This window comes from Pogoniulus pusillus, chromosome 15, assembly GCF_015220805.1.
Source record: "Pogoniulus pusillus isolate bPogPus1 chromosome 15, bPogPus1.pri, whole genome shotgun sequence".
NCBI lineage: Eukaryota > Metazoa > Chordata > Aves > Piciformes > Lybiidae > Pogoniulus > Pogoniulus pusillus.
Window position 1 is genome coordinate 8476714 of NC_087278.1, and position 16149 is coordinate 8492862.

General features: G+C 46.1%; 1 protein-coding gene across 6 annotated transcripts in view; it reads right to left on the bottom strand.

Annotated features, from left to right (window-relative positions):
* Positions 1-16149, bottom strand: part of CACNA1I (calcium voltage-gated channel subunit alpha1 I) — a 209588-nt gene that overhangs the window by 93258 nt on the left and 100181 nt on the right. For all 6 annotated transcript variants that reach the window (XM_064155219.1, XM_064155216.1, XM_064155218.1 and 3 more), the window contains one exon: positions 14480-14613. In XM_064155219.1, coding sequence (XP_064011289.1) covers positions 14480-14613 — 134 coding nt within the window. The remainder of the gene's footprint in view (positions 1-14479; positions 14614-16149) is intronic.

Here is a 16149-nt window from a genome sequence, read left to right on the forward strand (position 1 = left end):
CTAGCCTGTACACAAGGGGAGCTGTAAGCAGGCAGGCACTGACAACAGATTAATCCAATCTCTCACAAAACCACCTGGAGAATCAGGTGCAGAGCTAGGAGATCTTGACAAGGGCTGCCCAGACGCTGGGTGAGAGAGGAGGGCTGCTGCTTCCACCTTGAGCCCGCAGCTACAAGACACATGTATAGAAGTGGAGACAAAAACCACACGGAGCATGCCAACAGGCTACTTGCTAGCCCCAGGTCTGCAGGGCTCCTCTGCAAGACCAATCCTTTCAAACCTCTGTGCTGTGGGACCCTTTTGCTCTGCAGCTGGAGCCACATGCTTACCTGCCCCCAAGAGTAAGGAGCTAGAGCAGAAATTAAAGACTTTTCCCTCCTCAGAGACTTGCATTGTGGCCCATTTCATCATTCCCATCACCTGCTCACAGCTGCAAGGCACAAACTTTACCAGGCAAGTGGAAACGGGCAGGGGCTTCTGACAGCACAGGGCACCAGCCCACATGGGGTGGGTGAAGCACGAGTGGGCCCCCAGCCACATGTAGTGCCTAAGCACAGGGTCCTGCAGCCACCTACAGACTCCTCCTTAACAACGCTGCCTTCACAGATGCTCTAGCTGCTCTAGCTCCCAACCACCAGGCTCTCTGCAGCTGATCTTGTGCTAAATGAACACAGGTTGCTCCACGATGCAGGAGGCACAGAGCTGCCAGGCAGTCCCCAGCACTGAACCTACTTGCTTGATGTGTATTTAAAGAGCAAGCCACGCAGTCATTTGTACACGTTTGGCAGCTTCATGCCTTTGGGGCCAGGCTTCAAAATGCACCCTAAATAGATGAGCCAAACTCCTTTCAACACCTACTGTAGAGATGATGGAATAACATCACAGGGGATGTGGCCAGACATTACACAATAGGCTTCTAAATTGCTCTGTGAGCCACAGCGTCCCCAACTAAGTAGTCTTGCTTATCTATTTTAAAGACAGCTCTCTGCTGACATAAACGCTGAGAGATAGAAGGGGGGGGGGGGGGGGGGGGAAATAACTCTGTTGCTAGTAAAACAAGGGCTGCAAAAATTAAATCCTTTCCTTCCCCCTTTTCTTCCTTTCCTCAAGGTCTCTGCCCTGGTGAGACCACACCTGGAAGACTGTTTTGGGCTCCCCAGCTCAAGAGAGACAGGAACGTGCTGGAAAGAGTCCAGTGGACAGCCACCAGGGTGACTGAGGGACTTGAGCATCTCCCCTACAAAGAGAAACTGAGAGCCCTGGAACTGTTCAGTCTGGAGAAGGCTGAGAGGAGATTTCATCAAGCACAGGCAGGGTACCACTGCCTCCTTGTTTTGATTCTTTTCTGGTGTGATTCATTTCATTTTGATGACTGCTTTCACTTCAATATGTTGCACATCTATGGAGAGTTTTACTAGGAGAAAGCAAATGAAATAATTAGTATCATTAAGTAGGAAAAAGTGAGGGCATGTTGTGTGTGTGGGGGGATATCAGGACTGTGCTTCTGATTTTTTTTGCCTTGGGTTAGAAAAAATAAAACTAAATAAAGAGGCTACAATTCTGCTAGTAAAAAACTAAGATATTTCTTCTAGGACTGATAGATCCATTACTAATTACACAATCAGCTCCAGAACTAGGATCCTTAGTGTTCTGTAAAAAATAACCTGCAATTGGTCCCCTTTTCAGTACAAAACATTTTTTAACCTTTTTTTTTTGTTGTTGTTGTTTGTTGTTGCTTTGTTTGGTTATTGCTCTGCAAGTAAAAGCTGCTGAAAGCTTCCAGAGCCTGTGAGACTGGTCCCTTGCTGTCTGGAATGTGATTATTTCACACCCCTGAACACTCAGATTTCTCTCCAAACTGTGTACTAAGAAAAAACGTCAGAGTTTCTTAATAGTTGTGGAGACATGATATGAAAAGACATAAGCAGGTTTTCACACTGTGATAAGGAAGCCAGAGGGACTCGCCAAGCTCGGATGACTGAAGGCGAGCGACGGAGCCTCGCTTCTGAAAACCAGGAGTCTGAACAGAGGCTCTGAGCTCCGTATTTCACTGCTCAGGGGGGGGAAAGCTGGGGGAAGGTGGGGAGGGAAGAAAAGGAAGGGGAAAAAAAAGGTCTCTACCCTGGTGAAACTACACCTGGAATACTGCTTTGGCCTCCCCAGCTCAAGAGAGACAGGAACCTGCTGGAAAGAGTCCAGCGGACAGCCACGAGGATGACTGGGGGACTTAAGCATCTCCCCTACGAAGGGAAACAGAGAGCCTTGGGACTGTTTAGTCTGGAGAAGAGAAGACTGAGAGAAGATTTCATCAATGTATGCAAATATCTGAGGGGTGGGCATCAAGTGGATGGGGCCCAACTCTTCTTGCTGGTCAGCAGCAATAAGACAAGGAGCAATGGCTGGAACATAGAAGGTTTCACCTGATCTTGAGGAGAAAATTCTTTACAGCGATGGTGAACAAGGCACTGGAACAGGCTGCCCAGAGAGATTATGAAGTCTCCTTCTCTGGAGACTTTCAAACCCACCTGGATGCATTCCTGTGCGATTTACCCTGGGTGAGCCTGCCTTGGCAGGGTGGGGTTGGACTTGATCTCTGGAGGTCGCTTCCAACCTTTCAAGTTCTGTGATTCTGGCCCCACATGCCTGCTGGTGTCACTTTCCCCCCCCCCTATAAATAAAGCTAATGATTCACCTCTTAGGGAACTAGCTTTTAGGGAGGCAAAAAACCCTCAGAGGCAATAACTGAGAACTACACATAGCACAGGCAGGGTACCACTGCCTCTTTGTTTTGATTCTTTTCTAGTGTGATTCATTTCATTTTGATGACTGCTTTCATTTCAATATGTTGCACATCTATGGAGAGTTTGACTAGGAGAAAGCAAATGAAATAATTAGTATCATTAAGCAGGAAAAGGGGAGTGCATGTTGTGGGGGGGAGGGGTATTAGGACTGTGCTTCTGATTTTTCTGCCTTTGGTTAAGATGGTGTTTAGCTGCTGCTTGCTGGTTTCCATCTCTATCTGATCACTGCTGGAAACGCCTAATTGCTATATTTATTACAGTTTTCTTTAACTTGCCATCATTTCACAGAAACTTTCACTTGGCACCAAAGATTGGCTGACTAGGATTTTCTGAGCATTCTGCTGTTTGCACTGCTGCTAATAAGCATTTAATGGTCTGTGATTTTAAAGTCATAACTATGCAAATTCCGGCCAGGTCCCTGAAGGACCACAGTTAATTAAAAGCAAAGAGAAAGCAGAAGATTGGCAACACACTTCTCTGTCTTATGAGATTAAGCCCAACCAGTGTGTTTCAGGCAAAGCAGTATCTTCCCAGTGGGAATGACAGGGGAAGTTGAGGCTGGAAGGCTGTTACTTCTCATCCTTCAGAGAGCTGTCATCCTGCTCTCCCTGGCTGAAATGCAGAGGGATAGACTTGGGGCTGGAAGTGTAAACTGGTGGCTTCCCAGTAAGGAGAGAGTCATCGTTCAAAGGAACTGCTGCTGCACAGGTTAGAAAAGAGTTTGGATGGCTGAATTTGGGAAGCAGCATCACCAAAGGTGTATGGAAGAAAAGATGCAATGTCTAATGAAGCAGGTGAAACAGCAATCAAGGATCATAGAGAAGAGGTACAAATAACAATAACAATTCTCTCCTTTGATGGAGGGCAATACTTTCCAGGCCCACTGCAGAAGCTGCATAAAGCACTTCTGAAGGAGAAACTAGCCAAAAGGCACAGGGAGTGAGAAGAAAGGTTCTGCTCAATCTAAGGGGCTGTCAGGCGTGCCCAAGAACAGATCTCCAGCTATATAAAGGCACCAGCCCCCTCCAAAGGCTGCATAACTGCTCAGAAATGAAAAGGATGCTTTATTAAATTAAGATATTGGGACAGCTGTGCTGCCATACTCTAAGTGAAATGAGATGATTTTTTTTTTAATAGCAAAACCAGGAATGTTTCCAAACTCCCAGGAAAATATTTACCCATTATAATGCCTTTTGCAACTATTTGCTTTTCTTATCACAATATGCTACAGACTAGAGACTGTTTCTGAGGAAAAGGGACAAGAAATATTCAGCCAAGCTCCCTGGTCATAGAATCATAGAACCAAACAGGTTGGAAGAGACCTCCAAGATCATCCAGGCCAACCTAGCACCCAGCCCTATCCAGTCAACTAGACCATGGCACTAAGTGCCTCATCCAGACTTGTCTTGAACACTTCCAGGGATGGTGACTCCACCACCTCCCTGGGCAGCCCATTCCAATGCCAATCACTCTCTCTGGCAAAAACTTCCTCCTAACATCCAGCCTGTACTTCCCCTGGCACAACTTGAGACTGTGCCCCCTTGTTCTATTGCTGGTTGTCTGGAAGAAGAGACCAACCCCACCTGGCTACAGCCTCCCTTCAGGTAGTTGTAGGCAGGAACAGTTCTTCATCCTAGCCAACAGGCAAAGGAGATGACAGAGGAATCTGGTAAAGACCTGCTGGCTTGGCCAGCCACAAAAGGCAAGAGACTTGCAGAACAATGGCTACCTCCGGAGAAGCACAGATATTAACCAGCATTTCATCTGCAGAAGGATTAGGTTTTAGGGAGCTGACAGACAGGACAGTCAGGAGACTGTTAAATGAAAAACTCAAGGAGAAAGTGATGAAATTAGTTATGAAATTCTTACAGGATCTCCATGCCAAGAACTAAATTAATCAAGGAACAAAAATATATATAAATAGCACAAAACCAGTATTATTGACAGACCAGTGCCAGGGGTCTGGCTAATAAAGAGAACAGGAATTATTTCATTTTTTGAACATAAACAGCCTAAATGGCATTAAGAAAGCCTGGTGGGAAGATCTACATGAAAGGAATATTAAAATCCTTGATTTTAACCCAGCTAGGGAGGCTCAAATGGACAGAAAGGGAGGAAGGAGTAGCACACTGTCAAAAAATAGCATTTTCTAGTAAGACAATTCAGAAATGAATACTTGCAGATTAATTTTCTGCCATACAAAGTAGAGAATTCCTCCAAACTAGAGAAGTGGGCTGACAAGAGCCCCATGAAACTCAACAAACAAAGGCAAGATTCTGCACCTGTTCTGGACTCACCTGCTGCTTAATGACTGACAGGTAGTGGCTGTGCTGAAAAGGAGCTGTGGGCTCTGGGGGGGGAACAACAGGCAAAATATGGTTCATGCAAGGAAGGCTAATGGCACACCAAGCTGCAGCAACAGGAGCACAGAAAGAGGAAAGGGAATTTCCCCTCTACTTTGCACGTGGTAGACCACATCTAAAATAGCATCTTTAGTTTTGGGGCACCCAATACAAGAAGGATGTTGGTAAACTAGAGTGAGTTCAGTGCAGGACCACCAAGATACTCCTTGCTGGCTAGAGTGCTTGGGCAGCAAGGAGAGGCTAACAGATGGGGGCTTGTTCAACCTGCAGAGGAGGTGATTTTGGAAGGACCTAACAGTATCACCTTGGTTTCTATGAGAAGGTCAGGAAGGAGATGAGGCCAAGCTTTTCACAGCGGTGCACAGCAGGAGAACAAGGCAAGATGGTCACAAATCCAAGCAGGGAAGGGAGGTTCAGGCTAGTTACAGAGATAAACCAGCAGTGGGGCTGGTGTGTGGAGCCATGGTGCACTCTCCCTCTGTGGGGGATTTCAAGATTTGATTGTACAGCTCTGAGAAACACAACATGAGTGTTGCTGACTCTCCTTTGACCAAGAAACTTGGTCTGGAGACCTCATGAGGTCCTTTCTGATCTGAATTATCTGTGATCCTAGGAATGTCATTAGGTGTATCCACCTGTAAGAGCTGCATTTGGATGAAGTTCTGGGGACACACAAACCTCCTTGCAGTCTCCCTGCATTTGCAGTGCTGTGCCTTACAACTCAAAGAAAGATGCAGTTAAGGATACAGAGATAGCTGACTAAGTGCTTTTACTTTTAATCACAGAAGTTAAATATAGGTCTGCTCAATTTAATGTGTTATGTGCCAATGAGGTAAGGTTAGCAATAATGCTAGACAGACTGGTGGATTAGAAAGGCCATAGTCACACAATTGGAAACACAGAAACAGCCAAGCAGCAAACCAGTCAGGACAACGACTTTAATCAATGAACTGTGGATGACAATGAAGTGGTGTTTAGGAATATTTATCAGGTCACCAAGAAGCTTCAGCAGAGACAAGAAAGCTGAACAGGCTAAAAAGATAGTGCAAGACAAGTGAAAGCAAAAGCAGCACTGTTGACAGCGAGGGAGGAGAAGTTGATACCAATGAATATAAATTAGGAGATGGAAACTGTAGAAGATTTGGAAGAGAATTGAAGGAGTACACAAAATGGTGCAAGTTAATCGCTGGTACAGGAAAACAGAATTGTCACAAACAGTGTAAAAAAAAAGGCAGCAAATTTCAAATTAGGGGAAAAAAAAAGTTGTGTGGGGAAGGTCAGATGACATGTGTGTAGCACAGATGATAATGAGCCAGTTGCAGCTCCAGCTGTGATTATTTTAAGCTGTGCCTATAAAAACAGGAGTATTCTAAGATATGCAGGCACAGACAATTTATGTCCACAAGTTTTACAATGAGATGGCCAGAAAAGATCTAAACCCATACCAGTGATTTTTGATCAGTCTCAGAAAACTGGGGAAGCATCCAAGGGTCAAAGACATTCTGGTGTTGTGCTAGTACTTTAGAAGCACAATGATCTGAACAGCTTGACTGGACTGAGGCTGATCACAGCAATGAAACTCGCCAGCGTGCAGCTTTGATACGCTACAGATTAAAGGTGGATAATGAAATTAACCACGATCAGCAGAGGTTTAAGGAAAAATAGACATCATCAAACTAATGTGCTATAATTTCTTATGAGATTACAAGCCTGGTTCACACAAGTGATTATGTTGGTATGGCTGGAACGATGCAAAATCATCATGGCATGCACTAGCTGGAGAAAAACCAGCTAAGCAATAAACCACACGTGCCACAGTAAATGGGGGGACACAGGCATGAGCAGATGTACTTCTGTAAGGCACAACTCCTGCTGCTCTCTTCTTTAGTAGAAAGTAAAACAAATAAATGAGTGACAAATCACTGATGGATTTTGCAGTTGAAGCATGTTTTTTGGAGAACAGAGAAGAAATGAAGAGGAGCAGTCAGCAGTATAGAACAGTATGAACTGCCTTGGAAATGCAAATGCTACGTATTCCAGCATGAACAAATGGAACAGTGTGAATCTGGGAACAAAGTTTGCTCTTTTTACTAACAGGAAGGGATTTTCTCTCTTCAGAAGAGGAGACTGAGGAAAAAGAAGAAGGGGAGGGTTAAGGAAAAAAACAACACAACCAACACAAACCCACAACAAACAACAAATCATGCTCAGAGCTAAGGCAGAAGACAGCTGAAAGAACTGATAAGGAGATGCTGTGATTGATTAGATGCTTGTAGATTGCAGCTACTGCAGTATGTGGTTTGCAAGACCTAGGAAATTTCAGGCTGGAATGAGGAGACAGTATCACCACTGAAGGCACTGAAGCAATTTCACAGAGTTCTGTATCTTGTTCTGATGTCCACCACTTCTAAAAGCTGTTAACAAACACTGCAAGTTTATCTCTCAATGCCAAAATACACAAGCTATGCCATATCTCTCCAAGTCATCAAGGTCAACGTGCAATTTGACCACATCTTATGAGATCTACGTGGTGAGCTCCAGTGTGATAGCAGAGAGACACAGGGTTCTGCACTTTGGCCACAACAACCCCAAGCAGCACTACAGGCTGGGGACAGAGTGGCTGGAGAGCAGCCAGGCAGAGAGGGAACTGGGGGTACAGGTGGATAGTAGCTGAAAATGAGCCAGCAGTGTGCCCAGGTGGCCAAGAGAACCAATGCCATCCTGGCCTGGATCAGGAACAGTGTGGCCAGTAGGACAAGGGAGGTTATTCTTGCCCTGTACTCAGCACTGGTCAGGCCACACCTTGAGTGCTGTGTCCAGTTCTGGGCCCCTCAATTCAAGAGAGATGTTGAGAAGCTGGAATGTGTCCAGAGAAGGGCAACAAGGCTGGTGAGGGGCCTGGAACACAAACCCTATGAGGAGAGGCTGAGGGAGCTGGGGGTGTTTAGCCTGGAGAAGAGGAGGCTCAGGGCTGACCTCATTGCTGTCTACAACTACCTGAAGGGACACTGTAGCCAGGTGGGGGTTGGCCTCTTCTCCCAGGCAACCAGCAACAGAACAAGGGGACACAGTCTCAAGTTGTGCTGGGGGAGGTCTAGTCTGGATGTTAGGAGGAAGTTGTTGGCAGAGAGAGTGATTGGCATTGGAATGGGCTGCCCAGGGAGGTGGTGGAGGCACCATCCCTGGAGGTCTTCAAGACAAACCTGGATGAGGCACTTGGTGCCATGGTCTGGTTGACTGGCTAGGGCTGGGGGATAGGTTGGACTGGATGATCTTGGAGGTCTCTTCCAACCTAGTTGATTCTATGAAAGATTGGGGCATTCTCTGAAACACAGAGCAGCCTCTCCTCAGCCATCAGACCCATAAGTAGCAACTAGCTAAAGAAATACTTTGAACACACATATGTAATCACAATCCACCACCACAGCCATGCAGTGAGGCCTTCTCCCCCTGAACCTTCCTGCCTATTTCCACAAGTAAATCACACACCAGAATATGTCATGGGGATGCTGCAGGGCAGAGGCAAGCCTAATTCCCAGCTCAGATTGTTAATTATGATACTTAGGTCAAGAGAGACACAAAAACTCCTTCAGGGGAATTAATGCCCTCAGCATCAGGCAGGTTGCACAAATTCACTCCCTGCACAGGGAGCCTCAGGACAAAGTCATGGAAAAGGACATTTCACTTCCCAGAGAGACAGTGTCATCTCCAACCTCACACCAACACAACTGCCTCAGAGATTAGTGTGACCAGGAGAAAATGCTTCCTCTCTTTTCTGATGGAGAACTTTCTGGCTTAAACAGCTGTAGCTGTAGCCTAGAATTAAGTAACTCTTCTCCTGAATGTGTGCACATACAGACATTGGCTGGCATTGCTATCGTGAGCAGTGTTCACATTACCTCAACTTTCGAAGTCTAGCTCTCAACTTTGGGCAGCTGTCCTCTGAAGCTGCCTCAGATCAAGTTCTCCAACTGCACCCATCACTGGAAAACAAATGATGACAGACAAGACCTAATGAAGAGGAACTCCCACCAGGACAGATGGTGACAAACACAGCCTGCTTGAAACATCTGGAAACCTGTAATCTTCTGTTGCCAGCAAGCAGTTGGGAGCTGGAGCACTGGCAAGCTGATCTGCAGCCCTGGTTGCCTCTACACACAAGGGCACTAGCATTCTTCAGCTCAGATCACCTCACTCACTGTTAGGAACTCCAAGGAGAGCAATGGAGGAGAGCATTGATTTAGGATTTTTTTGGGGGGGGGAGGTTGGTTCTGATCCTTTCAGGAAAAACTGTGTTGAAGATGGCTGGGGGGAGGGAGTGTGCAAGAGGGGAGAAAGTTCTGGTGATGTCAGCTCCTATCACCATGGAAACTGAACATTTTTAGTGACAATGGAGTCTTCCTCCTTGAGCTGCTGCTTTGCGTGGGGAGCAGGGGCAAGGAGGGCAGGGGCACACAAGGGAATTCAGCTAACTAAAACTACAGCTTCTGGCTTTCCAGGGAAGGGAGGAGAAAACTACAAATGAACGTCTGAATGCATGCTTTTACATAACCAAAACACTGTCTGGAGCAATAGCAGCAAGCACTTGTCATGCTCTTTGATAAGACATGCTGCAGATGGAGGCATCTCAGCTGCCCAGCAATGCCTGACAGAACAGTCCCTTGCCTGCACACTGCTTTTCCATGCTACAGTTTGTTCTTCAACCTTTGCTGCCTCCTTGGTGCTTGTTTGCAAAAGGAGAAGAGAAGGGACTGGGAAGTGCAAGACTTTACTTTTGAAACTGAGAGGAGCTGCACATCTAGGCAGTGCAGCCCTCCCAACATCAGGCATTATCTTGAGTGCTTAATTTATGAAGTCCATCGCAGGCAGTCAGAGTCCAGAATCATGAAAAGGCCCTCAGAGAAAACAGCTTAGCCTCTGATCAAGATCTAACACAGTGGCACAGAGAAAACATGCAGGACTTAACACAGGATGTCTTCTCTTACTCAGAAGGCTAAGACAGCATCTGGACCCACAGCAAGTAGAAACCATGGTCCAGGTGTGGGATAAACCAGGATAAAGCTTAGGGCTTAAAGCCCAGAACCTGTATGTAAGGGCAAGTTTGAGCCTTGGATTTGATTTAAACAGTGCAGACAATTTTAATGAATTTCAAAGAATAATGAATTAATAACCACAAGCTTTTATAACTCGAAATACATTATACAGTCATTAGCTCTATGTAACTAAATGGAACAATCTTTCTTTAGCAGAAGTCTTTGGAGATCAGATATTCTAATGAGATTACTATCATTTCAGCCTGACACCTCATGAGGACAATTGTATAGAAATCAGGAAACAAATTTCTTTCCCTTTTTGGACCTGAAATGAAACATCTTCCATGCTGATTTTTTTTTATATCTAAGGAGTTGAGTCTAAGTCTCCTTGGCACTGAAAGGAGTTCAGATATGAGCTTCTTTTTCCTAGCACTGTTATCAGATGCACAAAAGACTTTCTCTCTTCCTCCAAATTTCTGTTAGCAATGGTGACAAAGGAAAACATGTAAATAGGTTTTACTCCCTTTTCATTTAAATAACACAGGTTTCACTTGTGTCCTTGAGCTCACCCTATTTCATTTACCATTGCCCCATTGATTTCATCATCTCTCCAGAAAGCACTCCTTACACACCATGTTCTCAGGGAGTAGGCAGAGCCAGATCCCCAGTTCCCAAGCCTTTTGCTCCATACACCAGCAAACACACGCACAGCCTTCCACCCAGCGTAGCACAGCAACCACGCAGAGGAGCACCCTGGGCTCTGAGATCACACACCCCTGCTCGTTTCACACACACCCCCCTGCTTGTTTCACACACATACACACCTGTTTCACGCACACACACCACTTTCACACCCACACCCATTTGTTACACACACACGTTTGTTTCACGCACACACACACCTGTTGCACACTCACATGCCCCCATTTGTTTCACCCACATACATACCTGTTTCACACACCGTGTGTTTCATGCATACACACCCCCGTGTGTTTCTCACACACCCCCCCTCCCATGTGTTTCACACACACACCAGTTTCTCACACACCCATTTGTTTCACACACCCCCATTTGTTACACACACACATTTAACACTCACATATGTTTAATACACACATTTAACACGCTCCTGTTTTTTCCATGCACACACACCCCATTTGTTTCACGCATGCACACATTCACTCCTGTGTGTTTCACATACACACCTGCTTCGCACACAGACATTTCACACACTCATGCCCGTTTGCTTCACACACACCCCCGTTTCTTTCACACACATACACACCTGTTTCACATCCACACGTTTCACACATGCACGTTTGCTTCTCACACATACACACCTGTTTCACACACTTCACACACGCCTGTTTGCTTCACACACACCCCTTTGTTTCACACACTTGTTTAATACACACACACGTTTCACACACACCCACTTGTTTCACACACACCCCCTTTGTTTCACACACTTGTTTAATACACACCCACTTGTTTCACGCACACACCCACTTGTTTCACGCACACACCCACTTGTTTCACGCACTCACCCACTTGTTTCACGCACTCACCCACCTGTTTCACACACTCACCCACCTGTTTGCTTCACACACATCCCCTTTGTTTCACACACACATTTAATACACACCCGTTTCACACTCATGCCCGTTTGCTTCACGCCCCCGCTTGTTTCACACATGTTTAATACATGCACACGTTTCACACACACCCCATTTGTTTCACGCACACCCCCGTTTGTTTCATGCACATACACACCTGTTTCACACACCCCATGTGTTTCTCACACACACCCTGACTCCCATGTGTTTCACACACACCCGTTTGTTTCACACACACACACCTGTTTCACACACCCCATGTGTTTCTCACACACACCCTGACTCCCATGTGTTTCACACACCCCTGTTTGTTTCACACACACACCTGTTTCACACACCCCATGTGTTTCACACACCCGTTTCACACACACACCCCTGTTTCATACACACACCCCTGTTTCACACACACACCCCTGTTTCACATACCCCATGTGTTTCTCACACCCCCTGACTCCCATGTGTTTCACACACCCCTGTTTCACACACACACACACCTGTTTCACACACCCCATGTGTTTCTCACACACACCCTGACTCCCATGTGTTTCACACACCCGTTTGTTTCACACACACACACCTGTTTCACACACCCCATGTGTTTCTCACACACCCCCTGACTCCCATGTGTTTCACACACCCCCGTTTGTTTCACACACACACACCTGTTTCACACACCCCATGTGTTTCTCACACACCCCCTGACTCCCATGTGTTTCACACACCCGTTTGTTTCACACACACACACCTGTTTCACACACCCCATGTGTTTCTCACACACACCCTGACTCCCATGTGTTTCACACACCCGTTTGTTTCACACACACACACCTGTTTCACACACCCCATGTGTTTCTCACACACACCCTGACTCCCATGTGTTTCACACACCCCTGTTTGTTTCACACACACACACCTGTTTCACACACCCCATGTGTTTCTCACACACACCCTGACTCCCATGTGTTTCACACACCCCTGTTTGTTTCACACACACACCTGCTTCACACACCCCATGTGTTTCTCACACACCCCCTGACTCCCATGTGTTTCACACACCCCCGTTTGTTTCACACACACACACACCTGTTTCACACACCCCATGTGTTTCACACACACAGACGTTTGTTTCACACACACACACTCCTGCTTGTTTCACACACCCCTGTTTGTTTCACGCACTGCCACCTGTTTCACACACACCCACACCGGTTTGTTTCACACGCCTGTTCAGCCCTTTCCTCCTCAAAGGCTGCTGAGGCTGGGTGTCGCTTTGCCCTCATCTAGTCACCAGCAATTTCGCCGCCAGGAGCTCCGGCTAGAATCTACAACGATCTGGCTTTTCTAACCACCACGTGTCAGGGGCTTTAACTTAGCCCTTCTTGGTGAAGTCGCAGTGCCCATGCTGGGCCGTTTTAAATGAGATGCTAATCACAGCAGGCTCAGCCACAAGAAAGGTCTTCCCATCTCACACGTGTCACATTAATTCAGAAAAGACTACACCTTTCATCTGCTCCCCTCCTTTTGTGCACAAGCTGGCTGAGAATCAGCCTTCCAACTTGTACAACTGAGCTGAGTTTGAAAACCTTTGCTCCCCCAGAAGCAAACAATTATGCACCCCTCCTGAGGGAATCACTTTCAAGGCCTGCTGTAGAAGAACTGTGCCAAAAAGCAGATACAAAGACAGAGCTGCTCCACACTGCAGGGAAAAACTGCAAAGTGAGCTTGAACTCACTGCAGGCTCAGTCAGCAATGCAACTGCATCCACATGAGAGCTAACGGGGGTAATTCCTTGCTGGGAGGAAGAGGAAAGTGAGAGTTTGTCTCTAGAAAGACATTCACTTGTGTGCTGGAAGAACAACAACACTGCTTTTGTTTAGGGATTTTTTTTTTTTCATTTTGGAGTTTATTTTGTTGGGGTTGGGGTTGATTGATTGGTTTGGAGGGTTCTTTTGCTGTTGGTTTGGGTTTGTTTTGCTGGGGGATGAGGGGTGTGGTTTGTTGGTTTTTTTACTATGCCACAATGCAATCTAATTGAAAATGGAAAAATTACCCCCCCAAAAAACCCCCAACCCAAACCAGAAACAAGCCCACAAGTCCAGTGGTCATTAGTATCAAAGAAGGGACATTTTGCTGTGATTCAAAAGGCAAACCCTGGTAGGCTTTCCACATCATACATGCAGAGGGCAAAATCAAAGCTTCACCATAGCAACTTTGTTGTAAAAACCACTCAAATGTCAATCGTCCTGATGGTACCAGGGGTAAAGCCAGTGCAAGCCAAGCATAAAAAGCCCAGAGAAACAAAAATGACATTCCCAGTTTTGAAACACTGCCTCTGGGAACAGAGAAACTAGGTTGGTTCTACTAAAAGTGCAACCTCTTCCACCCAGACATTCAAAACAGAAGGCAGCTGCTGGGCTAGCTCTTCAGCTGGAACAAATCAACACCCTCTGCTGAAGCGGGGTGAGATGGATGGCTGCACAGGACCTGGGGAACTAAGCTACCTCCTCTACTGTTTCTTCCCTAGACTGCTAATCTTAGCACATACAATTCCAGCTTGGCAGGTGCACTGTACCAGAGTGGAAGCTTTCACCTCGGTTACATCATTTCTGTTCCATGCAAACCTCCAGCAAACAGAGAACAAATAAATTCAGAGATTATTAACCTACCCAGCCATGACAATGAAAAAATCCAGACGGTTCCAGGTATCCCCAAGGTAACACTTCTTGCCAAAGATCCCAAGGGCCACCATTTTTAAGACCATTTCCATGGCAAAGAAGATGAAGATGAAATCATCAAATACCTGTCAAACAGAAATCCAAGAGCACATTTGGTGAGCATTCTTGGCCTTGGACCTTAAAAAAACAGGAGATATATAGGAGTTTCAGTCCTTCTGAAATCAAGTATAGAGGCAAGTCTGGAAAACCTTCTTCCATGCAGCCCTGGCATCACAGTTCCCTGCTGCTTAAGCAAAGAGCTTTTATAGCTGGTTGTTTTGTTTTGATTTGTTTTGCTCTCCCGTGGCTGAATTAACTGACATACAGACACTCCTTACATGGACTTCACAGAATCATAGAATTATTTTGGCTGGAAAAGACTTTCAAGATCAAGTCCCTTTATGAACCCATGCTGACTGGGTGTGATCAGCTGATTGCCCTCCATGTGCTGTGTCATGGCACTCAAGGTGATCTCCTTGACCTTTCCTGGAACTGAGGTCATCATGACAGGTCTGTAATTCTCTGGATCCTTCCTCTCGCCCTTCTTGCAAATGCACATCAGATTTGCCAGTCTTAGAGACGTTGGCTCAGCATCAACAGATTCAAACCTGATCAGGGAAAATTTGTACTTCCAAGGTCTCCCACAGGAGGGATTCCACATCCCCTTACTGTAGATAGCTCAGTTGAGGGTACAGTGTAGCTTCGGGCACAACTTGGACAGCACATACCAACCACAGCTGGAAGCTTCAGAAATCTCAACATTACAGCCTGCAGCTTCATCAACGTTACCTGATGACCTTTACTGTTACCTTCTCTTTGGGGAAGCTGCAAGCATAGCTAGTGCATTCACAGGCTGGATGCTTCCATGGCCCCTCTTGGCACACCTTCTCTTTCTTCTCCCTTTGGACACCCTGAATGCCACATTGCTACTGCCTCAGTGCTCCCCTTGCTCCTCAGCAAAGTAGCAAATGCTACTGTTCTCTTCTGCCTGGATGCTGTAACCTTAGTTATTCCTCTCTGGCATACCTCTGAGCTATGCATGTTGCAGCTACCTGTTTAAGCAGAGGATCAGGAAAGCTAGCAGCTCTTCTGCATTGCATGGTCATGAGTAGACAAGTTTGGCAGTTTCTTCCCTCCCCCTGCCCAACACACCACAAGGAATTTAGCAGACTAAACTCAGCCAGCTGGAAGTTAAGGAAGCTATATTCTACAGCTTGGCACAACGTGCAAGCAAAAGATACATAATACATATAGATATTTACAACTAAATGCAGTAACAGACAAGGTAAAGGGAACACAGAAATACAGAACCCCTCCCAGCAGTCAGACTGCCCAAGAGGGGCTCCCGACCAACTTCCCACCTTCTTTCCATCCCCTCACCCCCTCCTTTATCTCAGGGTCCCCCTTATGCACAGGCTGAGCTGGGAAAGGTCGGCAAGAGGTGTTAGAAGAAGAAAAGTATTAGTTTGAGTTATGCAGGTTCAGGCAGAGACAGTGAAGCAGACGACAGCCAGGCAGAGACTGACTCCCTTTGCTATGGTTTCTGTTTTTTATACATCTAAGTAAAACCAGTGGATAATTTAGATATCATTATTATTTTCTTTTCACAGCAAATGATCTAA